General features: G+C 41.3%; 1 protein-coding gene across 1 annotated transcript in view; it reads right to left on the bottom strand.

Moving 5' to 3' along the window:
• The window catches only part of PARN (poly(A)-specific ribonuclease), a 327,504-nt gene that overhangs the window by 280,727 nt on the left and 20,256 nt on the right, over nucleotides 1-26,521 (bottom strand). Inside the window, exons 4-11 of the mRNA XM_082262315.1 lie at nucleotides 23,497-23,564; nucleotides 23,332-23,413; nucleotides 20,451-20,511; nucleotides 20,204-20,369; nucleotides 17,308-17,373; nucleotides 15,440-15,478; nucleotides 4,065-4,107; nucleotides 124-204 (exon numbers count right to left, since the gene is read on the bottom strand). Of these exons, the coding sequence (XP_082118441.1) occupies nucleotides 124-204; nucleotides 4,065-4,107; nucleotides 15,440-15,478; nucleotides 17,308-17,373; nucleotides 20,204-20,369; nucleotides 20,451-20,511; nucleotides 23,332-23,413; nucleotides 23,497-23,564 (606 nt within the window). The remainder of the gene's footprint in view (nucleotides 1-123; nucleotides 205-4,064; nucleotides 4,108-15,439; nucleotides 15,479-17,307; nucleotides 17,374-20,203; nucleotides 20,370-20,450; nucleotides 20,512-23,331; nucleotides 23,414-23,496; nucleotides 23,565-26,521) is intronic.

Genomic DNA, 26,521 nt, shown 5'->3' with positions numbered 1-26,521 from the left:
AACATACTGGGGAGTTTACTGGTTATAGAAAAAATATAAAAACATCTGACGCCAAAAACATCAGCTGTAAAAATGCCCAGTGTGCATGAGGCCTTAGCATTCATTACAAGGTAACTGACATACCTGCTCTTTTACTTGCTTTTCCTGCTCTCTCCTCTTTCGTTCCTCTTCATCAACTTTGCTAATAACAATGTACCTTTCCTTCTACAATAAAACAATAGGTTATTTAAGATACCATAGGGCTATCATTTCTAAGACATTTAGACTAAAACAAAGCTGAAAGAGAAGCAATTACATAGTTGAAAGAAAAGAAACAGATGCAGATCTGTACAAATTTGTTGGTAGCTTCATAGCCAAGTGAAATAATGCTATATTCCTCCTGAATAAAGTAATGATTTTAAAGGCCAAGTTCACCTTTCTGAACAGGTTACAACCATATTTAGGAGTAACGATCAGCATGCACCCACTACCTCCCAATCCCCCCCTCCCCTGCACTGGCTGTCAATTTGAAAACAGCATGGCCATTCGAGGCTCCACCCACAAGGCTGCATCATTCATTCACGGTTTCCTGTGAATTAAGAATTCAAGTAGTCAGCCACCGCAGCTGACCGCTTATAGTTCTCAATGAACTGCAAGGACCGATTAGCACTACTAGTTTATTGATCTTCCTGCTCTCAAGTAGCTGCCTGCCCTTATCGGAGCCATGGGCAAATGGCTATCCTGAGAGTCTGCAGGAGCCAGGCATTGCACCCAGACCTTTTTCTGAAGGGTTCATAGAAAGAAAAAAAAAAAAAAAAAAATGTACAAGAATATGCATTTATTGCATTTTTTTAATTTGGCATGTAAAGCAAAGAAATCGAGAAAGCTATAAGTTTTGTTTTCTCTAATAACACAAATTGCTTTAATCTTGTAATTAGCCAGCCTATTTAAAATGGAAAAAAAGGAACCACTCTGCTGTTTGGCATCATCATGTGCACCACACTGAACATGGACTAGAGAAAGCAAAGGAGAGAGATATCCGAGGAGATCAGAAAAGTAAAGACTAAAAAGACCACCTCCAAGCAGCTTGATGTTCCTGCGACTACAGCTGCAAAGTTTAAAAAAGGTCCATAGGGGAGTAGATAACCACCCTGATGGTGGCCACAGGAGAAAGCCAACCCCAGATGGAACAAGGTTAGTGTGAAAAGTATTGCCTTGGAAAACCCAGTATAAAAAAAAAAAAGAATTCCAGCCCTGTGCCAAATATGCTCTAAAAATGTTACCTTCCCACGCCTAACCCATTTAAAAAACGAAATAAAAAATAAAAAAAATTAAAAAAAAAAAAAAAAAATAGTTTGGTCATGTGAGCCACAGCTTCAGCTCCCATGTCAGTAGCAGCTGCAGGGGCAAGGGGGGCCTATGAGTGACATCGCAGCTCCTGGAACTCCCAACCATTGCCAAGTGCGCCCTCCTCTCTCCTGCAGCCGCAGCTCACTGACAGTGGTCATGTAAATACAAACTTTTTTTTACCAATGACAAGATCATGACTAAGCGTTAACACTTGCACGAAACGCATAAGCCTCTGTCCCCTGCTCCATCTGTTAACCACCTGTCATATAAAGTCTCAATACCGACAATCTTTGGAAGTGCAGCCATCTGAAATCATTGTTTTATTAAAAAACACTAGCTTTAGGCTGGCAACAAACACAAATATAATATAATATATATAGGGAATTTTATGGTACAAACACCACTAGTAGCCTCAAATGTAGTAGAAGCTTTAACACAGTTCATAGGTCTATAGATCGACAGCTTGCTTGACCCCAAAGCAGCTCCTCAGGGAATTGAAGGTGATCTGTATTAGAGTAAAATGGACATCAGAGGTCACTTCTAGGTGTAGCAAGTTAGTGTTTTTTTTTTTTAAATAAAACACCACAAGTAAATGCACTCGCATTTAGTACGATTTAGTAGGGATATCTTAAAACCAAGAGAAGTCCTCTCAGGGACCTAGGCTGAACTGCAGCAATCCAGGGAGGTGTAGAGAAGCCAACTGTAGCATATAGATTTACACCACCTGAGTCAGCTAGACAGAGTGGGAATATTCGAGGACGTAAGACACATGGGCTACGCATTAAAGATGTTAATGACTCTCTCAAGCCTTAAGAAAGTAAAGTAGTTATCGCCTTGAAAAGCATAGTCCGACTCGCTTTTACAGCCCTGGAATCTGATGCAATTCTGAAAAAAATCCCATGTTGCCCAACTGGCTCTGGTGTAGTGGTAGCTCTATATGATGCAGATTGCTTCTCTCTCCGCCACCCGGGACTGCTACAGTTTGGCCTGGGTCCCTGAGAGGACTTCTCTTTAAAGGTCAGTTATTTAATTTTTTTAATACAATAAAAAAAAAAACAGAACACTCAAGTACCCTCTGGTGTCTAACAAATTTCAGCAGGGGGGTCTACTGAAAGAGGGATACCAGGGGGGTCAAATGCAGGCAACAAAAACCTTCATGGGAAATGGCATGCATGCTAAAAGCAGAGTGAAAAAAAAAAAAAGACTAAAGTAGCAGAGTGTGAATCTCTAAGGCTTGGTAACCAAGGCATGACATTTAGCATGTTGATTGTAAAACTCCAAGATCTTGCAACCTGGTGTGACACTTGCCAGCAGTACAATATTTTCCATCTTTTGTTGGGAACCAGCAGATCTTAAGCATATTCTTAAGACACACATCTATCTAAAGCAGAGATATGCTTTGCAGGAGGAGGCAAGCCTACTTCCTATCCAACCTCCTGGTCAAAGGGCATATAGCCAGTAGTCCATGTGCCCTAAAAATGCTGAGTGTATTAATAATCAAGTTGAATCCCACTTAAATTGATTCTTATGACAGAATCTAGAGGACTGGATCCTCTAAAGCAGGCGAGGTAGTAGGTGAACTGTTAGGTCCAAGAGCTGTGACCCATCAGTACTGCAAAGCTCAAACAATCCTGCTAAACTACTACAAAATAGTAAAACTGATGGTAGGTGTTTTTAAAACTGAAACAAGTATCATTTGTAGATCTCCATATTTACACAAAATAGAAGGTGCAGATCTTGCAATAAGCAGTGACCAGGACTACTGCAAAAAGATACACAGGGGTTGGACAAAATGATGGAAACAAGTATAGTAAAAGAACAAAACCTAGTTAGCTAATGTGGTGTTGGGCTGTCTTTGGCATCCAAGACTGCCTGAATTCTCCTGGGAATTCACAAATATAAAAGTCTTCGATAGTAGATAATAGAAGCAGATACCATTCTGCATGCAAAAAATCAATATCACAATCCGGCGCAATGTCCCTTTCGGTCAGTTGACGAAGGCCGACCGCACTTACGCTCAGACGACGTATTCCCAGAAAGTATAAATATGCCGTCATAACCTTTATTTGTGGTGTTGCAAGGCACAGTATCAAAGTGGCAACTTCAGTCACAGAGGCATCAGCTAAGCAGGCACCAACAATTTTCCCATTTTCGAAACTCTAAGCTCTGACGCAACTTCCCATTTAAAGCAGCGCACGTAGCAAAATGACAAAAAATGGGAGGCTTTCCACCTGCAAGCTAGATACCTCATTTCACAGCAGAAGCAAAATGATGTTACATCACTTCCGCTTTCAGAGCGAAACAAGTCACTTTCACGGCTGCAAATCCAAGTAGGGTTTCCCCATTTTTGTCCAAACCCTGTAGCTAGCTTCCCTTACTACACCTATGCAATATAATAAGGCAGTTTCCCTGCTTAGACCAATGACTCCACTGTCAGTGAGGACAAATCTGAGCAGCTTATACACATCTGCTTGAACATGGGTATCTCTGCAGAGAAAGGTGAAGCGGACCAAGTGTGGGGAATCTGCAGAAAAGGACCAGTCACCAGACCACAGTAGCACACGATAGGATATCAATAGGCAGCAGGTGGTGTGAAGGGTGAACAGACCCAGATAATGAAAGAAAGCACAAGACGAACCTTAAAGTATTTATACAGTAAACTATTAAACCGTCAGTGTTTTGTTTTTTTTTTTTTCAAAGGAGTATAACCCCCTGCATTGCACAGTGACATTTACCTTCTCAGATTCGACAGTTTCCAAATGGGTACCTCGTGGATATCTATTAAAAACAAGATAAATATCAAAAACATGACAGCAAACAAATTTTAAAACCACATGCACTGAAAGATTCCAAGCTTCTTTACAAAAATATGGTTCTAAACCATTTTTTAACCTGAATTCCATGGTAAAAATGCCCCCCTACCCGTTCTAGACCCCCCCCATTCCCCCTTCACTTGCTCTATTGATACAGTGCTGTGCCCAGCTGCAGGTCTTCTCTCCCCTCTTCCTGCTCACAGGACAGAGCGAGCATTTGGCTCCTGCTGCTGTCATTTAAGTCCTATGGGGATGGAGTACGAAATATGTCCGGGACAGGTGTGTCTATGGAGGCACTCAGACCAGCTCAGGAGCACCCAACATAAATAACCCCCTAGCACACAGTTTGCTATGGGGGCATATGGAGAAAAAAGAGCAGACTTTTGGGGGACCCCCAAAGAAGAGGTAAGGGACCGCTCCGTGCAATTTTGCACAGAGCAGGTGTGATGCTTTTTCTAGGAAAAAAAGCTTTACAACAACTGCAAAAAAATAAAAGCTTGCTTACCAATAAGGTACTACAGAATAGGAAGTCAGTATTTTTTTTAGTCCCTCATTGGCACTATGTAGCATGTTGCCTACGTGTGTTTTCGCATTTTGTCAAGCTTCTAGCATATAGGACAGCCCATTCATTTCAGTGGGCTGCCCTACACGTAAACATAGCAAAGAAGCTCCAAGACTTTGAGGGGATTTTTCCCACTAAAAAATCTAATAGGCCATGATTGGGATGCCATTAATAAAAAAAAAAATGACGCTGCAAGTGCAACATGCATTTTAGCATTTCAGGAACACTCGTACGCATGTCAGGATGTGTGACATTACATCCTGCCTTGTGTCTCACAGACTCTCATGGCTTCTTGTAACATTGGACTAATGCCCCATACACACGTGCAGATTATCTGCAGACTTACCAAAACCATATAATATGGGGTCAAACCTAAACACTTTCAATTTGTATGCAATCCGGCAGGCCCTTGCACTACATAGAAAAGGTAAGTCTGCAGACAAAAGTCTGCAGATAATCTGCACGTGTGTACGGGGCATTGGTTTCCTCATTGACCACATACCATTTACTGTCACAAGCTGCTCTTCTGGTGCATGGCTTTCATCCAATGTGGCATGGCTGCAGAGAATCTTTGAATTTATATTTGCGAGTTTGCATTTAGCTTTTGTTGTAACGAACCCATTGATGCTGCACTTACCTGGCATCCCCTTGTGATCCTCTTTTGTATTTTCAGAGAAACACCATCGTGTTAAAGGTGTATTGGCATTTGTTTGCGCCACAATTCCAATTGTGGTTTGTACACGAGTGAATGCAGCCTTAAAGTGGTATTAAACTCAAAAAAGTGTAATACATTGCAGCTTACCAATCCTAATGTGGTGGCTGAATTATTTTAATTTTTTAGGCTTCTTCTGTTTTCATCTTGTGGTCTGGCCAGCAACATCTCGTATTAGGGCGCCTACACTCTGGCTGAAGGAGCACCATTGACACCTTTGGGGAGCAACATTGTTGGGGGGGGGGGTGTTAAATGCACAAATAGAAGTATAATGCCAACAGCAACAGGTTTTTCCCCCCTTTTGAGACAAAGGTTTCACATACATAAATAGAAGCAGACCATAGTATGCACTCCTATCAGTTGTAACTGGTTTGTCCCAACCCTTTAAGTGCTACATCAGCAGGACAGTTTATTCTGTTGAACAGACTTGCAGGCCAGATCACCAGGTGTAAATGAAAGACTAAAATTATCAACTGCAATTTAATAAAAAGGTTTGCTCTTGGGCCTAATGCAAACTTTTTAAACAAGCCATACTGGTGTCTTTTATACAGTAATTTTACATAGTCAGGTTGAAAAAAAAGACAAGTCCATCTGGTTCCAAAAAAAAAAAAAAACTCCAGCAAAGCATGATCCAATTTGCTACAGCAGGGGGGAAAAAAAATTCCTTCCTGATCCCCCGAGAGGCAATCGGATATTCCCTGGATCAACTTTACCGAAAAAGATGTTTAGTAACCATTTATATTATGTACACCTAGGAAAGAATCCAGGCCTTTTTTAAAGCAATCTCGTGAGCTAGCCAGAACCACCTCTGGAGGAAGTCTATTCCACATTTTCACAGCTCTTACGGTGAAGAAACCTTTCCATATTTGGAGACGAAATCTGTTTACCTCTAGACGTAAAGAGTGCCCCCTTTGTCCTCTGTGTTGACCTTAAAGTGAACAACTCAACACCAAGTTCACTATATGGACCCCTTATGTATTTACAGTATACATGTTGTTCATATCCCCCCCTTAATCTCCTCTTCTCAAGAATGAATAAATACAGTTCCTCTAATCTTTTCTCATAGCCGAGATCATCCATGCCTCTTATCAGTTTGGTTGCCCTTCTCTGCACTTTCTCCAGTTCCCCGATATCCTTTTTAGGAACTGGTGCCCAAAAAGGTGTCACAGAACAGTTACTTCATAATATCGATCAGCTTTCTCTTCTATAAGCCAGTTAAAACCAGTTTTCCCACAATACCATAGATTTTAGGTATTAAATAAAAACTCAAAGAATGTTCTATTAAACAGCTACATTTACATTCAAATCTTGTTTAAAAAATATCCTGTACAAAAAGGTTAGAGATTTATATTCTGCCTTACAGACGGCCGTTGGTGCTCGGATATGAAATAGTTTTACCTAATGGCAAAGGGACTCGAGTCTCTGGGACTGGGAGAGAAAATGCACTCTGGCACCGGAGGTACTGCCAAAGGTTTCTCTCACCCCCCCAGCGTCTGACTCAGTTTGTTGTTCACAGAGCCCACTATACCACGCACAAACTTTAAACATGGGGAAAGTCCACATTGTCCCGATGTACTTCAGCCAATGGGTCTCATTCACATCTTATGGCAGTGTCCCAAACTTCAACACTACTAGGAAAAGCTGTGTTTTTTTAACTTTGCACTCCCTATGTTCAAGTCAATAGACCCAAAATTTGCACTTTTGGGGGTGATACCAGAACGTATTCCCCAAGAGGAAATGCACACTATGTGGACAAGGTCCTCCTATTTAGCATGAAAACTCATTACAAAAGTGGATTACACACACGTGATGTTCTCAATTTCACATTGCGAAGGAAAAAAACGAACCAAACCGGGATGTCCTCAAACTTAAAATAAATATGGTCCTGGTGGGTGGACTAATAATTCCCTTATTGATTCCCCCCTCAGGAAGAAGAGGATAAAAAAATAAAACCCAATAGGTTTTCCAATGGCAACTGGTACATGGCAAGCAGTGAAACACACTAAGGTGGATGGGGGGGTAAGGTCATAAGGAAGAGGTCTAGTATTTAGAGCGCAAAACGCCACATTCTGCATGTGGTGGAAATACACTGACTCATTGATAACCAGTTTCAATAAGGGTAATGCATGACCTGTGAGACAATACATATATACACTCTTATGGTATATCTGGGTATTTTACCATTAACAATTCCATTTAGTCTGAAATGCTATGACAGATTTTGTATGGTTTTATTATATTGTTCTTTGCAATTTTGTTTAGCGTATTTTTTTTGTTAGAAATACTGTCACTGGTAAGTCTAAGACTTTAAGAGCCTTTCAGGACAGCACCTGGAGAGAGTGCAGCTGCACCTAATTTTCCCAGGAAACACTGCAGCCTTTAAAATCCCTCCACTTCCACCATGCCTTCAGCTATAGAGTAGCCTCTGACATGCTGGAAAACAGAGCACACAACCATAACAGGCCATTAAATCATATCTTCGAAAAAACCCAGGGAGGGTAGTAGCTGCTGTCCTGAACGGCTCTTAGAAATACTGTCAGTGGCAAGTCTAACTAAGGTTTTCCAAATCTCTTTTCAGGACAGCACCTTGGAGGACACGCGTAGCTCAAGGGGAAGTCCCACGGATGAGCAAGGGCATCTAGACCCTACCTCTGATCCTCTCTGAAGACAAAAGAATGGTGCTTTTGCATTTTGCCGATTTAGAAATGGATCTGAGGATGGCCCCAGACTTCTGCAACAGTCAGGAAGGCTTCATGGTTTAGACTCAATTCTGCTTCTACTATCCTTTCTGCTTAGGAGATCTGCCAGGAGATTTTGGGATCCTTTCAGGTGAACTGCTAAAGAAGCCACAGTTTATTCCACCCAAGTAGCTGCATGGCCAGATCCGAGAAACTCCTGTTCCTTGTTCCCCCTTGTTTCAACATGGGTCAATACCGTCATGTTGTCCGACAGGACCTGAACAGGTGGATCCCTGACAGCTTGTTGAAAGGACAGGAGGCCCAGAAAGATGGCCCTTTACTTCTCACCAGTTGGTCACCTTCCTGGCCTCAGTCTTGGACCACGACTCCAAACCGTACGGTTGTGTCGATGGGCCCCACGCACTGACATCCGTGGTCAGCCGTTTGATTGTAGCGAAACCCAGTTGAACTGACAAAGGGCCTGTCATGGTTTTTCCTCTAAACCGAGAGCCCTCTTCACCCTCACAGCAATCCTGATAAGTTTCTCTAGGGGCTCTAGATATGACCATTACTGTAGAATGTCCATTTGGAGCGGGAGAGAATGTAGTCTGGCTGGTATGGAGGAGGTACGTAGCCCTAGTGCTGCCATAGCCACCTGAACCGTCACCACAAGGTTGGTCTGAATCTGACTCACTGGACCTTTACTATCTTTTCTAGAGGGAGAAAAACCTTCTGAAGTACTGAATTTGTGTACCCCAAAAAGCGAACCTCCTGTGCTGGAATCAAGTTAGACTTTTCCAAATTTAGGAGCCGCCCCAAAATTTTGAAGTGGGACCGGGTCTACTGAAGGGTTGCCAACATCTGACTTCTGGAGTCAGAAGAGCAAGAGGTCGCCCAGATAAGGAACAATGGAGATCCCCCTCAATCTCAGCGGTTCCAGCACTCCTGCCATCACATTTGTGAACACTCTGGGTGAGGACGACAGACTGAAAAGAAGAGCCCTGAATTGAAGATGCCATATCGATTCCCCCAAGTTGACAGCGAGCCGGAGAAACTTGACAAGACTGGGCTATTGGAATGTGTAAATACGCATCCCTCAGATTCAAGGACATCATGAAACACCCTTGGGACAGCAGCTTTGTCACCTAGTAGATAGTGACCATCTGGAAGGGCTTGAACTGTATTAATTGGTTTTGAATCTTTAAGTTTAGGATTATCCGATATTTGCCAGAGGGTTTTTTCCCCAAAAATGTGTGAATAAAAGCCCAGCCTTCCTGTTCCTTGGGGACTTGCATTACCATTTCCTGCTGCATCAGCTCCTGTTAAAAAGGAACATTGCGGAAGCTTTTTCTATGTTCCTTGGGGGGGTGTTTGAGAATTCCAGGTTGTAACCCCGGGCAACAATGTTCCTGACTAAGGGACTTGGTTATTTGCTCCCATTGTGGGAAGAAAAATAACCTTCCTTCCACCAGGAGAAGGCTGTCATTTGCTCTTGGCGGAATGATATGCGGTCTGAAAAGTACCCCACCTCTTCCTTTGCCCCTCTGGGAGGACCACCTGGTCTTCCGGTCCTGTCTCTACTTCTCTGGGACTGAGAAATAGGACAAAAAACTTTTCTTGAGAGGCTGCCTCTTTTTAGAAGGGAAGGCTCCTCCCATCAGCTATTCTATCCAAGACTGTTTCCAGATCTGAACAGGAAATCCCCAGAAAAAAGTATTCTGCACAATTTGGTCATTGGTCATGGAAGCAGAGTCACTTGACCAAGTTGAGCCAAATTGGGTCTCTAGCCAAGTTGACCAGTGCTGAGGATCTTACAGACATTTTGATAGATTCTACAGAAGCATTACCCATATACTTGACTGCTTTAAACAGTAATGGGAAGGACTCAAGTAAATCTTTTCTTGATGTCCCCACTTCCACATGCCCTTTGAGCTGTTCTAACCAGCACTGCCAAATTCCTAGCAACCACTGGAGGCCATAGATTAAGACTGGAGGAGGTGGAATCCCATGCCTTTTTAGGGAGAGAATCTGCCTTTTAGTCCATTGTATTCTTTAAGATGCCCACAGCCTCAAAACGCCAAATGTGTGCACCGAGAGACTTGAGAAAAGGCTGCATTCACCCTGGGTCTTTTTAACCCTCTAAGGGTTTTGTAGGGGGGGGGCCTCAGGATCTTTACACTCTTAATTGTCTGACAGACCCTTATGAACTGGGAATGTGGATTCATCCAGTCCTTGATACATTCTGTCATGTAGAATTAAACCCTCTCCTCCTGGATATTGAGAGTAGTATAGATTGCTTTAAGCAAATCTTCTAAAGGTAATTTGCATCTAGACGTTCTAAAAATATCTTCCTCCTCATCCATATCCTTGATGGAAATAAATGCACTTGCTCTTTCTCCCGTTGGCCTCTGCCGACTTTGAGGTGGATAACAAGGAGCTAGATAAAGTACTTTGCTGGCACTTTACCTAAAAAGGAACAAACTGAAAGCATCCTTTAACTCCTTCACAGAAGAAAACAAATCTTTTGATTGCTTGAAGATTTCCCTTTAAGAAGGTCTGCTTTGCATGAATCTCTCAGGGGGGGTTTTGCTAGAAAGATTCTTCCTTTGAATTGAGTGAGATCCTTTAGATTTAACTGTGGCTTTGACCTGAAATCAAAATATGAACAAATAGCCAACAGTCACCTAACAGCAGAGGCTGATGGCTATCAGAGTTACCAGATTACATTACCTCAGAACTAGAAAAAACGGCCCCCTGCGTACTAACCAGCCAACACTAAAAGACAGAGTCCCTGCCTAAACTGTAAGGCTGAGAATAGTTCGTTAATCACAGCACTTACAGAGCAGGATCCCACAGGAGGAAGTACAAGAAGACCAATAGTGAAGATAGAGGCACCGCAGTACCCTACTTACCTGGGTCTGGCCGGTGCTTGCAGCCCTTGCTCCTGCCAATGCTGCACCCCTACCCTCTCCATCTCTTGTAGAGTGCGTAAAGTGGCAGAACCACCATCTGTTTTAAATCCATGCTTCCAGCATCCCCACACCTTCGGGATCGGAAATGTAAGAACTAACCTTTCGACCATCTCTCTAACCCCTACATTCCAGAGGCCGGAAATATTGCCAATCAAGTCCTCACCAGTAGTCCCGCCTACTGGAAATGATGAACTCGCCGGCCGGGACCCACATGCGGTGACTGCCGCAAGCATGGCTCCCCGCCTGGACTGCCTGCCAGCCCACAGTTCCTGGACACACAGGCTAGACCCCCGGACAAGGCACTGCTCCCCTGATCTGGAAGGAACGGGAGCTCCGGAACACGCCCCTCCACTACACCTGGGGGGTATGCTAGGATGATCATGTCAAAGTCTACCATTTCTCCACCTGGAGAGAACGCAACCCCTCTAACTGGTTCGGTGAAGAGCTTCCACCATGGCGCAGGAAACACAATAACTGAAGGCATGGTGGAAGAGAAGGGATTTTTAAGGCTGCAGTGTTTCCTGAGAAAATTGGATGGAGCTGCACTTTTTCCAGAAACGGTCCTAAAAGGCGATTTGGGGGGAACACACACACACTTTAGATAATGCAGGCATTCGGCAAAAACCAAGCAGGATTTTTTTTTTGGGGCCAGCCATCTGTGGTCAGGATTTCTATGTAAAACCAATCCCAGACACCACGGAGTGAGATATCTCCAAAACAAAGATAATTCAATGGTGACTGGTACTTGAATTTTTTTTCAAAGTACCCAGCAAGTCTTGGTTTACCAACAGATGCAAGCATTAATACTTGAAAACCTAAACGAATTTGACGTCCTTTTTTTTCCCACAAATAAAGCTTTCTTTTGATGGTATTTGATCACCTGTGCGATTTTTACTTTTTGCGCTATAAACAAAAAAAAAAAAAAAATCAAAACAAAATTTAACATTTTAGGCCAATTTGTTTTATGCTACATATGTTTTGTAAAAAAAAATTGCAAAAAGCGTATTTTGATTGGTTTGCGCAAAAGTTATTGCGTTTACTAACCAAGGGAAAGATTGTCATTTTTGGAGTTTTTTTTTTAACGCGTAATGGCGGCGATCTGCGATTTTTTTGCAGTACTGCGACATTGCGGCGGACAGATCGGACCCTTGACTGACATTTGACACTTTTGGGGTTACCAGTGACATTACTACAGTAATCAGTGCCATACATATGCACTGTTACTGCAAAATGACACTGGCAGGGAAGGGGTTAACTTTATTGGGGAAGGAGGGGTTAAGTGTGTCCCTAGGGGCGTGATTCTAACTGATTGGACATGGCTACTGGTGTAGGAACAGTGATCAACGGTCCTACATAGTAGAACCGTATGATTACTATTCATACACAGGGGAGAATGATAGGCGGCTTGTTTACATTAGCCGCCTGCCTTTCTCCCTTCACGGCGGACATCGGGTCCGCCGGTCACACGCACTTACTTCCCAGGGAACAAGCCGGTGCGGGCGTTCACCCGCTATTGCCTCACAAGCAAGTGACAGGCTAGTGACGTACCGGTACGTCACATTTCCTGGCCGGGGTTGACCGTCGCAGTATATGTACTTGCTGCGGTCGGCAACCGGTTAAACCCCAGGGAAACAAGCCCAAAAAGAATAAAGATTTCCTGACACTTAAGTTTACAGTGAGGGAAAAAAGTATTTGATCCCCTGCTGAATTTATAGGTTTGCCCACTGACAAAAATTATCAGTCTATAATTTTAATGGCAGGTGTACTTTAACAGCGAGAGACAGAATGACAAAAAAAAAAATCCAGAGAAAAACATTTTTCAATAAGTTCTGAATTGATTTGCATTTTAAATTAGGGATTTGCATTTTAAATTAGGGAAAAGTATTTCATTCCCCCATTAATAAGCAAGATTCCTGGCTCCCAAGTGTCTTCTAGAGGTAACGAGCTGAGATTAGGAGCACTCTTAAGATTCCACTCTCCACCATGGCTAAGACCAAAGAACTGTCCAAGGATGTCAGGGACAAGATTGTAGACCTACAAGACCATCGCCAAGCAGCTTGGCGAGAGGGTGACAACAGTTGGTACAATTACTCACAAATGGACTAAACATCTCCATGCAAGATCTAGCCTCGTGGAGTTTCAATGATCATGAGAATAGTGAGGAATCATCCAAAAACTACACGGGAGAATCTGGTCAACGGTCACAAGGCAGCTGCGTCCCCAGTCACTAAGAAAACAATTGGTAACGCTACACCGTGAAGGACTGGGAAAAAAAAAAAAAAATATATAAAAACCCTTAAGACTGACTACAATAATCTTCTCATCCTTTCCTGACGGACAGGAAAAACAGAGATGGTATGGAGCTTTTTACTTTTTCTATACGTTTCCGATTCTTATCAGATGGTAGGAGCAACCACATTTGGTTGACAGTTGGGGAAAAAAAATAAAGTGGGAAACTATAAATTTTGTACACAATCTTTAAACTAGGTTCAAACATGTCCAGCTGAGGTTTGCAGTGCAGGGTCTGGTTTTGTTCACCAGTTCAGGTGCAAATTTTTACTTGAACGCACACCTAAAAATCAGACCCAAAATTTGCACAGAACCCTTTTCTAAAAACGGACTGCAGCCGTGAACCCGCTCCATTGAAAGCCATTCTGATTCACATGTTAAAAACTGATCCGATTTGCATATACAGTATCTCACAAAAGTGATTACACCCCTCAAATTTTCTGTAAATATTTTATTTTATCTTTTCATGTGACACTGAAGAAATTAAACTTTGCTACAATGTAAAATAGCGTGTGTACAGCTTGTATAACAGTGTAAATTTTCTGTCCCCTCAAAACAACAACACTGCCATTAATGTCTAAACCGCTGGCAACAAAAGAGTACACTTCTAAGTGAAAATGTCCAAATTGGGCCCAATTAGACATTTTCCCTCCCCGGTGTCATGTGACTTGTTAGTGTTACAAGGTCCCAGGTGTGAATATGAAGCAGATGTGTTAAATTTGGTGTTACCACACCCTCTCTTACTGGTCACTGGAAGTTCAACATGGCACCTCATGGCAAAGAACTCTGAGGATCTCAAAAAGAATTGCTGGTCTACATAAAGATGGCCTAGGCTATAAGATTGCCAAAGCCTTGAAACTGAGCTGCAGCACAGTGGCCAAGACCATACAGCGGTTAACAGGACAGGTTCCACTCAGAACAGGCCTCGCCATGGTCAACCAAAGAAGTTGAGTGCACGTACTCAGCGTCATATCCAGAGGTTGTCTTTGGGAAATCGATGTATTGAGTGCTGCCAGCATTGCTGCAGAGGTTGAAGGGGTGGAGGTCAGCCTGTCGGTGCTTAGACCATACACCGCACACTGCATCAAATTGGTCTGCATGGCTGTCCTCCCAGAAGGAAGCCTCTTCTAAATATGATGCACAAGAAAGCCCACAGTTTGCTTAAAACAAGCAGACTAAGGACATGGATTACTGGAACCATGTCCTGTGGTCCGATGAGACCAAGTTAAACTTATTTGGTTCAGATGGCGTTAAGCATGTGTGGCTGCAACCAGGTGAGTACAAAGTCAAGCGAGAGTTGCCTACAATCAAGCATGGTGGGGTCATGGTCTGGGGCTGCATGAGTGCTGCCGGCACTAGGGAGCTACAGTTCATGAATGCCAACATGTACTTTGACATACTGAAGAGCACGATTCTGCCCCCCCTTTCAGGGACTGGGCCGCAGGGCAGTATTCCAATATAACGACCCCAAACACCTCCAAGACCACCACTGCCTTACTAAAGAAGCTGAGGTAAAGGTGATGGACTGGCCAAACCTGTCTCCAGACCTAAACCCTATTTAGCATCTGTGGGGCATCCTCAAACAGAAAGTAGAGGAGCGCAAGATCTCCAACATGCACCAGCTTCATGATGTCATGGAGGAGTGGAAGAGGACTCCAGTGGCAACCTGTGAAGCTCTGGTGAACTCCATGCCCAAGAGGGTATGGGCAGTGATGGAAAATAATGGTAGACACACAATATTGAAACTATGGGCCCATCATGGACATTTTCACTTAGGGGTGTACTCCATTTTGTTGCCAGCGGTTTAGACATCAATGGCTGTGTGTCATTGAGGGGATAGAAAATTTACACTGTTACAATGTAAAGTAGTGAGTGTACAGCTTGTATAACAAAGTGTCATTTCTTCAGTGTTGTTACATAAAAAGATATAATAAAATATATTTACAAAAATGTGGGGGGTGTACTCACTTTTGTGAGATACTGTATGAACAAAGCATTATTGCATGAGTAGACTTATTTGCTGCTACATTACTAGGCCGTTACACAGACAAAAACACAGACAAAAACACAGAACTGTAGCTTACTTCCAATTGAGTGTCTGGTAGATCAGCTTTCTTTGATAGCTAAAATGGAAAGAACATTTTACAAATCTTAGTGCGCAGCAAACAAAACATGGAATCACTACACAAAAGTATAAAAATATACAAGAACACAAACACGCATACAACTGAAGATAGATGGTTCCCCCCCCCCCCCCCATTTCCTATTTGAGCAAGCCTGCAGTATATAGACATGTCCTACAAATTAATATAAATTAGCTTTTGTTCACTAGTTCGGTTTGTGATGCTTCTGCCATCATGCCATGACAAACACCTGCACATGCCTTTTAGCTTTTGAGACAGCAGGCTAGATCATGCTGGATACCAAAAAGCTAACCTGGCTGGTGCATGAAGGAACCAAAGACAATTAAAGGATCGCTGTAAGCAGGGGAGGACATAAAAAAAAAAACTGCAGGGGCAGTGTCAGTCTAACTAGGATGCCTAACCAGCCTTACTTCAACAAATGCAACATAAGCTTATAGTGTAAGGTCAAAACCTAATGCTGGCCGTACACTAAAAAAATATTTCTTGAAAACTGAACATGGCTGTGAGGGCAGACGATAGTGCCATCATGTAATGGCCGCTAAATTAATCAGTTTTTCACAACGAACAATAATTTTAAAAGGTTAATGCGTTTCTCGTCCTTCAGTTTTTTGGCTCAAAAAAAAAAAAAAAAAAGTCACAAGCTATTACCGATTTGTGCCTATAACTAGCCAAAAAATGAACAGGCCAAAAAACAAACTGTCAAAATGACCGAATTTTAGCTGATTTTTCGTATAGTGTATGGCCAACATACCTCTAAACATACTTTCAGCCACATTCTAAGACTAACCTAACTAGCCATGTAAAGAAATAAAAGATTTCACTATACTTACCTGATCTGTAGCTGATCCAGTAAGTATAGCAATTTTTGCTTTACAGGGCTAAATAGATTAGGCTTAGAATGTGGCTGGGAGTAGGTTTAGCCCCCATTTATGCCAGTGCAACCCATCATGTGATTTGACAGTTCCAAAACTTATGGCAAGCAACGTCCCATTTCCTGGCAAAGGAATTGCTTACATCACAGCTACTCATGTCGCAGCAATTATGAAAAATGTTCCTACACTACTTTGACAATTTCATTGTGACTTGCATTTTCATTGTGACTTGCATTGACTTGTTAAATGAAGTCTCAAGCTGCAATCAAATCAGCAATGCAAATTGCACTGATCGGTGGCTTTGAAATACTGAAGTAGCGTGATGTGAAAGCCATTGAAATACTGAAGTAGCGTGATGTGAAAGCCACATCAGTCTGAACAAGGATTCAGTTAAAAGTCAAAATCAAAATGATTTAGGACATTTTGTGCTTGGATATGCCAATGTAGGATTTTATAAATGACATCTGCATCCTAAAGAGGATGCATGGTATTGCTACTATGGCCTAATGCTCAGATGTACTCTGTGCTTCAAAAATCCGAGAGCCTTTGAAAGCTTATGTATGAAACTGAGCAGACTTTGTAGAATGCTGGTCATGCACGTGCAGCACAAAAGGGTAATACAATAATTCTGATAAACAAATCGAACAGATAGAATTAATCATTCCATCTGGGTTTAACCAGACCAGTTTTTTTCTGTTTAATGAACTCATTTTTAAGCTGAAGATAAAGAGAAAAACAACAAATTACGGTTTATCATTTTATGCATGACCACCGTAAAAACTTTAGTTCTGAGGGGGAATAGCGTCAAGTTATCTGCAGCAAAACTATGTTAGACTTCCTAAAAAGGGACTTACATATTTGACCAACTGTGGGGGAATCCTATACTTTGATGCTCTTGGCAATAGTAAAACTTTGCACACAGATTAGATAACAAACCTTGTACATGGTTCCAATTCTAGAATTTTCTGTTCTTCATCTTTAAAAAACGCTTCCACGCGTTCACTTCAAAAAAAAAAAAACACAATAGACCTTGTTCAAAATATAAAATTATATCCATTATAGCATGACCGCTATTTCTTCACAGAAAACTGAGGGAAAACAGTGACCCAATTTGCAAATTCTAAAGCTAAAAATTAGTTGTACGCCACAGACATGATACAGTGCCTTGCGAAAGTATTCTACCCCCTTGAACTTTGCGACCTTTTGCCACATTTTTTTTTCAAACAAAGATATAAAACTAATTTTTTGTGAACAAACAAGTGGGACACAATCCTGAAGTGGAACGAAATTTATTGGATATTTCAAACTTTAACAAAAAAAAAAAACTGAAAAATTGGGTGTGCATATTTATTCAGCCCCTTTATTTTCAGTGCAGCAAACTCTCTCCAGAAGTTCAGTGAGTATCACTGAATGATCCAATGTTGACTTAAATAACTAATGATAAATAGAATCCACCTGTGTGTAATCAAGTCTCCGTATAAATGCACCTGCACTGTGATAGTCTCAGAGGTCCGTTTAAAGAGCAGAGAGCAGCATGAAAAACAAGGAACACACCAGGCAGGTCCGAGATACTGTTGTGGAGAAGTTTAAAGCCGGATTTGGATACAAAAAGATTTCCCAAGTTTTTAACACCCCAAGGAGCACTCTGCAAGTGATAATATTGAAATGGGAGTATCAGACCACTGCAAATCTACGAAGACCTGGCCGTCCCTCTAAACTTTCAGCTCATACAAGGAGAAGACTGATCAGAGATCTAGCCAAGAGGCCCATGATCACTCTGGATGAACTGCAGAGATCTACAGCTGAGGTGGGAGACTGTCCATAGGACAACAATCAGTCGTATACTGCACAAATCTGGCCTTTATGGAAGAGTGGCAAAAAGAAAGCCATTTCTTAAAGATATCCATAAAAAGTGTCGTTTAAAGTTTGCCACAAGCCACCTGGGAGACACACCAAACATGTGGAAGAAGGTGCTCTGGTCAGATGAAACCAAAATCAAATCAAACTTTTTGGCAACAATGCAAAACGTTATGTTTGGCGTAAAAGCAACACAGCTCATCACCCTGAACACACCATCCCCCCTGTCAAACATGGTGGTGGCAGCATCATTGTTTGGGCCTGCTTTTCTTCAGCAGGGACAGGGAAGATGGTTAAAATTGATGGGAAGATGGATGGAGCCAAATACAGGACCATTCTGGACGAAAACCTGATGGGAGTCTGCAAAAGACCTGAGACTGGGACGGAGATTTGTCTTCCAACAAGACAAGGATACAAAACATCAAGCAAAATCTACAATGCAATGGTTCACAAATAAACATATCCAGGTGTTAGAATGGCCAAGTCAAAGTCCAGACCTGAATCCAATCGAGAATCTGTGGAAAGAACTGAAAACTGCTGTTCACAAACGCTCTCCATCCAACCTCACTGAGCTCAAGCTGTTTTGCAAGGAGGAATGGGCAAAAATTTCAGTCTCTCGATGTGCAAAACTGATAGAGACATACCCCAAGCGATTTACAGCTGTAATCGCAGCAAAAGGTGGGGCTACAAGTTATTAACTTAAGGGGGCTGAATAATTTTGCACGCCCAATTTCAGTTTTTTTTTGTTAACAAAGTTTGAAATATCCAATAAATTTCGTTCCACTTCATGATTGTGTCCCACTTGTTGTTCATTCTTTACAAAAAATTACAGTTTTATATCTTTATGTTTGAAGCCTGAAATGTGGCAAAAGTTAGCAAAGTTCAAGGGGGCCGAATACTTTCGCAAGACACTGTATATGAACAAAGCATATCCTTCTATAGTGTATATTTGTCTATATTAGAAAAGTGTCATTTCCGTCTGAGGTTTTGTTCCTCTGCCATCAACATGAATCACTACTTCTGACAAGATTTCCTGTCACCTTCCCTCCAATAAACTCTCCTCAATTATCTCTGCGGATTGTGCAACTTCAGCTCTCCACTCCTTTTTTACTTAACTCTGATAAGCTTAAAAACCTTGACCTTGAATGGATGAAGCAAAGGCTGCAGATAGACAGATGCAACTTTTGTAGGAGCATTTGTATCACCCGAGGATAGTGCCTTCTCTGGGTAAACAAAAGGATTTACAATCACTTTAAGTTCATCTCATGCAAACAATTGGCAAAACAAATAATTCCAGTAAAACTCAGTGGGGGTACTGTCTGCCACAGCTTTTTGGGTCTTTAAAGCAGAACTTAATTGTATCTGCACACCACAAACTGAAAATGTTAAAATTATAAATGGTGAAGCATTTTATTATTAACCCCCCCCCCCCCCCCCCCTGCAATTGTCAGTTTTTGGTTCTCGTGAAAACATGCAGCAGTGATCATATACCACCAATAGAAAGCCCAATTGGAGGGGGGAAGGGTTGGGGAGAGGACATACATTTTATTTGGGTACAGCTTTGCATTAACTGTTCAATTGTCAGTTAAAGTAACAGTACCTTATTACAAAAAATGGGCTAGTCATGAGAGGGGAGGAAGGGGTGGTAAACCATCCGGAGATTAAGTGGTTAATGACGGATTTATATGTACTACTTTTAATATACAATGCCAATCTCAAATATGGGATTTTTCTAGCAACTCAAGCTACAGTGTAATGTGGCATTTGGCTCAATATTGTTACATAGTTTTATATCTGCCCAATAAAATCCTCAACTGGAAAAAAAAAAAAAAAAGTAAACTTTGGGTGAGACAAGTGTTTGAGGAGCAGCAATCTTACTGGTTAGTGAAGTCCTTCTGTATAAAAAAAGATCTTACACCAATACAGTCAAAAGTAAAGTCTTGCAAGTACTATATTATTCACTATATGTACCTACACTGTTTTATCAACAAAAACTTTCTGCTCATCAGGAATGGAGACTGGAGTCTTAGGCGCATTGGGAGAGATGTACGATACCGCGCTTGCACCATTTGCTTGTGAGCGTCTCTCCTCATACTGTTCTCTGAGCTGACGCTCCTCCTCCTGATTTAAATATGGAATTCCTACAAAGATAAGCAGTCTTTATTTGCCAGTGCACAGAATGGCTTTAAAACATTAAAACAGCAAACAGATTGCTAACTTACCTTTACGAAACACTTTATTAAAATCAAAACCCTGGTTAGCCAGAAAGTCTATACTTGAGCTCTAAAAAAAAAAAAAAAAAAAAAAAATAAAGACACAGAACGTTATCAAAGACTATGTTAATTTTATTATTTACACAAGCCTCATTTTAAAAAATGGTTATGCTAGCAAGCAAAGCTGCTAAGTTAGGCGTCTACAGATACCTGCAAACAGATTTTCAACGGCACAGTGACAGGTTCCCTTGCTAGGACACTCCATTCCTCCACTGATTTGGAAGAGAGTGGAGAAATACCTGCCATTTCAAGGATTTTGGGACTGCTTACCCTTTTCAAAATTAAGCACTCATGCTGAAGCTGCCATTCACCAGGCATGCAAATTGTGTCATAGGGGAGCAGGGCAAGTCATTAACACCTGTGCAGGCTCTGACACAAATCGACATGGCGCTCACGTAGGGTGAAGGTGAAAGGATTGGTGGTGCTCTGTCAAGAGTCTCAAATGGCACATTTGCTTTAGCACACTTCAGTGCTTAAGAGGAGTGCAGAAAGAAATTAAAAACCCTTGTTAATATAGAGCTTGCCTACCCCTCCCAGACATTCCTAATGTCCACTGAGGCAGCCCCATCAAAGTGATAGGCAAGCGGGGCGCGGGGTTGGGTCCGTTTCCACTTCTTCCTTCTTCTCTTGTCTTTTCTTCCTTTCCTCTCTACGCTTTCTTTTCCATTTCACTCTTTACACTATTTTCTCACCACTGCTTTCATGAGGTTTTCAGTGGTAATATCATGCAGCATCATTGTAACTTCTGTTCTCGGCTTCTGTCTCTGGCAGGAGTCTGTAGGGTCATTCTGCAACTAGCCCTGGGGCTAGTATCGAAAGGTGCCAAATATCTGGGTTAGCAGTACCCTACCTACCCATTGGAATGGCCTCTCATGGCACCTTATGTTTACTGATTTTTCTGTTACATATGCTATGGACCTTTACTATATTATTGTGTTGGCCTCCTAGGGCCGTATTGGCTGTTGATTGCTACTGTTCTACCACTGCTCGTTGTTATTCTGAACTGATTTCTTTGTGCATTTTGTAAAAAATTTTCAATAAAAATCATTGAAAACAAAGTGATAAGCAATAAGGACTTTGGTGTGGAAACATGAACAAACCAGCAGAACAAACCAGTGCATGTTGAAACTATACCCATCCAGAATGGCAAGAAGCAATTAAAGCTGCTGTAGACATGTGCCTGCGCTTTATCCCAGACATCAGCTTTATAATTCCAAAGTGGCCAAATTACATTTGGTTTACCGGTCTCATGCATAGTAATCAGAAGGGGTCAGCTAGTACCCTTATGTGCAATAGTACCCTTATGTGGAATAGGTAGAGCTTCAAAACCGATCTATCCATAGAAATATATGGCACAGGTTCACTTTCACGCAGGCCTTTCACATATATACATGTATGAGACTTTAGCCTATTAACACCAAGCAGTTTTTCTAGAATTCAATGTAGTAAAAATTGGACTACAATAATCACTGGCTGTGTCAACAGGTCCACAGGTCCCAAAAACAGCAGCAGGAATCAGCAGATGCCTGCCGCTGCCATTCGCACTTGTGCAAATGTAGCCCTAGGGTTCTTTCACATGAGAATTCCTTCAGTTCAGCCATTTTTTTTTTTTTTTTTTTTTTTTTTCCCCCTCGACGAAGGAAGGAAGGAAACCGGTCTACATCAGGTTCCCAAGTTTTTTTTGTTTTTTTTTTACATCCGCTACCAAAAAACAGACAGACAGTTTGTCCGTTCTGTTTTTTTAACCACTTGCCTACAGGGCACTTAAACCCCCCTCCTGCCCAGGCCAATTTTCAGCTTTCAGCGCTGTTGCACTTTGAATGATTGCGCAGCCATTCAACACTGTACTCAAATGACTTTTTTTTTTTCAAACAAATAGAGCTTTATTTGGTGGTATTTAATCACTACTGGGGTTTTCTTTTTTTGGTAAATTACCGAAAATTTTGAACAAAACATAAGTTTTTATAGTTTGTTATAAAATTTTGCAAACCGGTAATTTTTCTCCATTGATGTTCACTGATGGGCCCCGATAGGCGGCACTGGTGGGCAAAAATAATCCTCTCCTCTACGGACTGATGTCCCTCTGACAGCAACCGGTGATAGTTTTTTTTCTTCCTCCTCACACTGACAGTGAGGAGAAAAACAGCTGATCGCCGGCTGCTGTTTACTTTACATAATCAGCTGACAGCTGATCATGTGGTAAGGGGGTGGGATCGCCCCGATCAGGTAAGTCTCATTGACTCGCCGATCACAGAGCGAGCTAGGCACGCTCTGCAGGGAGCGCGCAGGCCGCTCGTTGCCGAGAGGACATCAATGAACGCCCTCCCGGCAATTCAGGTCCGCGCTGTAGCCGTAATCAGCTATAGCGCAGACGTCAAGTAGTTAAGAAAAAATAGGGCTCTGATCCATTCCAAAAACTGAAGCGGATGTAAACGGATGAGAATCCATTTACATTTCCAAAGAGATGCAATGATGTCCGTTCCTCATGTGTCAATGGATGGATGGAAAAAAAAAAAAAACCCACACAAACGCAACGTCCGTGTGAAAGGGGCATAACTTATTTGACATTGGCATTCTTGGCCAACCATCTCAGAAATCCGTTGAATTTTTCCCATCAAGCTCATGGGCTTAGCAGTTAGTGTTAAAAACAACTGAAGCAAAACCAAGTTTTTTTTTTTTTTTTTTTTTTTTTTTACAAAAAACACCCACCCAAAAAAAAAAAAAAAAAACACAGGTCTTAACAGTAAAAAACAGGGAAGAAAGTCTTGTGTGAAAACGAATAAATAGTATGTAGAGCATATCACTGGTATAACGTTAAAAAAATCTATACCTGACAAACAAACTTCTTATCCGGAGAATTTCTGTTGAATGGCTTTGGGAAAATGTAAAAATTAAATGATTTGATAATGTATCTGAAATAAACAAAAAAAAAGAAAAGGTTAGATAACAGCTTATTTGACAACAGGTTAAAAGTCATAAAATAGCAATAACATACTTAGACTGAGTCCTCTCATATTTAAAAGTGCATAGACCAAACTGAAACAGCAGGAAGTCCATAGAGTGCTGTAGGGAAGGAAAAAAAAAAAAATTATATATCTTTCAGTTATCAAAACATTGTGAGTAGGTCTTTCCTGTTAACTTTTTCAGCAATCATTTTGGACAGTTATTTGGAAATCTGTTTTCCACCACCCCTCAAATACCTTTCCTTACATAGTACACAAAAAAAAAAAAAAAAATTTTATATATTATATTATATATATATATATATATATATATATATATAAATAATAAAGCCCATACAAGAGGCAGAGCGATGAAATAAGTCTTCGATAGCAGCCAGAAAAAGGAGTTCCTATTCAAGATCAATTTCATTTTCAGGGCAGTTACTTTAGACGGTATGAATTTTCCTGGGGTGGAAGCAGATGCTTTTAACCGACGTCCAAATGCCAACATGCTGCTGGAAAAATGAATGCAATTATGCCATATGATGGTATGAACACTGCAGAGACGGCTGTTCTCCAAACAGAAGAAGAACATACTTGCCACAGAGCCCATTTGATGGACGGCCTGGCATATCGGTCTCATAATGGAACTATAGGGGTGAACACAGGACTTTACCAGGCATTTTACATACTTTTTACAAAGTTAACCGATGCTTACCCATTCCTGGGGAACTGCACATGCCCTGTACAGCCTGCCCAACAAGTGAATGGCAGTTTGTTGGCACTAGCAAGTACCCGCCTGGCGCCTGCGTGCATTCAATATATTTTCTGATTGAGCAGTCTAAACAAGCCTCAGCATTAAAAAGAGGACACCTGCATACGGCCACTCAAACTTATGGAAGGCTGTATGAGGCATGTGCAGCTCCCTGGGCACAGGAAAGTACTAGGAAATTACGATATGCATAGAAAATGCCTGTTAAAGCTCCATGTGCATGAACCTTTAGAAGCTTACTGCTTTATCAAAAGAAAGCCAGACATGCCAAAAGCACACACTGTGCTAGAATTGTTAACTTTACAGATCGTGCCGTTTAGAGGCAACCTCTGCAAGCCTTCTGTAGCCACTGTCATTGGTAATGACATGTACCCATAGGGACTCCACTAGTACAAAGAACTGGCATCTGATGAGGTAAACCGAGAAGCAGATTACCCAGGGTCTCCCTGCTCAAAAGCTCCAGAAGGCACTTCACCAGATCAGATTCTCAAGAAATTCAGCAGAAAATATGTTTAGCAATTACTTGTACTAGACTCTACAGAGGAACCATGAGCCTCTGTTAGAAGGCATGATAGGCTTGAATGAGAACCAATGATATACCTGATAGGGAGTCATACTCCCTTTGTCAGATACAATGTTAGGTGACCGCGTATCTGGCATCTAATAAAAAAAGGAGTTAAACGTAATACATTAAAATTACACATTGTCCACCCCACACTTCCAATGTCAACTATGAGGTTTCGGAGACCTCTGTACAGCCAATATGTATAGGCGTGCTTGGGATTGGTATTTGGGACTAGGTTAAGGTATTAGGTTACTGCCTAAAATCAGTAACAGATTTATTTTTTTTAGATGTGCCAAGTCTTTTTCACAAATATATGTGCCAAAACACACAAGCTGTAACTAATTTCTTAAGAATCTAGAGGCTGAAACTTCTAACTTTTAAACTGGCACACAAAAAAAACAATTTGCGAAAAGTAATAATGACTAAACAATTTAACTGGACGCTTGATAGAAATTAATATTTACTTCAGGCAAAGATAACCAGAAGCTCAATCCTTTCTATTAATAGGATCATGTTAGAACTATCCATCAACCAGTATTTAAATGCTTAACCACTTGTCTACCAGCACCATTTATAAACAGCGGCTGGTAGAGAAGGATTTTAAACACACTCCAAGCTGCAATTGCAGCTAGGAAAGCATTTCACTAAGTTGTACAGGTGATGGGCTTTAGTTCCACTGCCTGTCAAAAAGTTACTGCCCTGGTCATGTAACCAAAGCTATGCTGTCCCACCTGCGGACCATGGGCCAGCAACAGATTAAAAGAGCAAGACCAGCAAACGTCCATTGGCTAATTTCTCTTTGGCGAATGAACAAAGATTAGCATGATAAGTGTCAACAGGTGGAACACAGGGAGACTAGCAGTTGTCCATTAGAAAATCTCCCTTTTGGCAAACGAGTTTGAAAGTGAAGTGTATTGCATCACTTCAGGGTTTCACTGTCATTTTTTCCACCTGAACCGGTTGAGAATCAAGCTAATGGAGCAAGAACTGTACTCCATTAGCTTCATGTACTTCATTAGCTTAGCTTCAGTGGATGCAGGTGAGGCATTAGGGTTCTAAAAACCAGATATCTCACTAAAGAGAACTTGTCACAGCAAAATGATGTCACAAAGGGGCTTTTGGCCCCTATTACAGCAATAAGGGTAATAGAAAAAAAAATTAAGTTTCGACACTTGTCATGCTAGGTATCCATTTAAAAAAAAAAATTATAATAAATGATAATTAATAATAATAATAATAATAATAATAATAATAATAATAATATGCATGTGTGCAATAAAGATAACTTTTTAAACAAATTTTTAGTAAAAATAAAAAAATTTGAAACTAAACCAGTTTATTCTCCAGGGTCTTGCTTTAAGTGTAAACTGTTTGGGGGGGAGGAACTAATCTTGGAGCCTAAAATGTGCATTTCAACATGTGCAAAAACAGATGAAATGGTCCTGATAGAGAAGAATTTTAATTTGCTTTAACCTGAAGTCTGTTGTAAGGAGGGCTTATTAGTTATGTCAGTTAATCTAAAGAGGAAACCTTTTCTCTCCCTCATTAAAATACCACCTTGTTTTCATCCATTTCTTTGTAATCACCCTTGTTCTGAGGTCTGATCTTTAACAACAAGTCTAAAAGCCTAGGCTTGTAGCCTGTTAATTCCCAAGTGTCTATTGCAACCCAGTGCTCAATTTTCCTTGGCAACAGTAACTAAAGCAATCGTAAACAGGTAACGTAGAAGTGGATATGAATA

Source organism: Pelophylax lessonae (genome assembly GCF_965119305.1).
Source record: "Pelophylax lessonae genome assembly, chromosome: 6".
Taxonomy (NCBI): Eukaryota; Metazoa; Chordata; class Amphibia; order Anura; family Ranidae; genus Pelophylax; species Pelophylax lessonae.
This window is presented reverse-complemented; position numbering and strand designations above follow the sequence as displayed.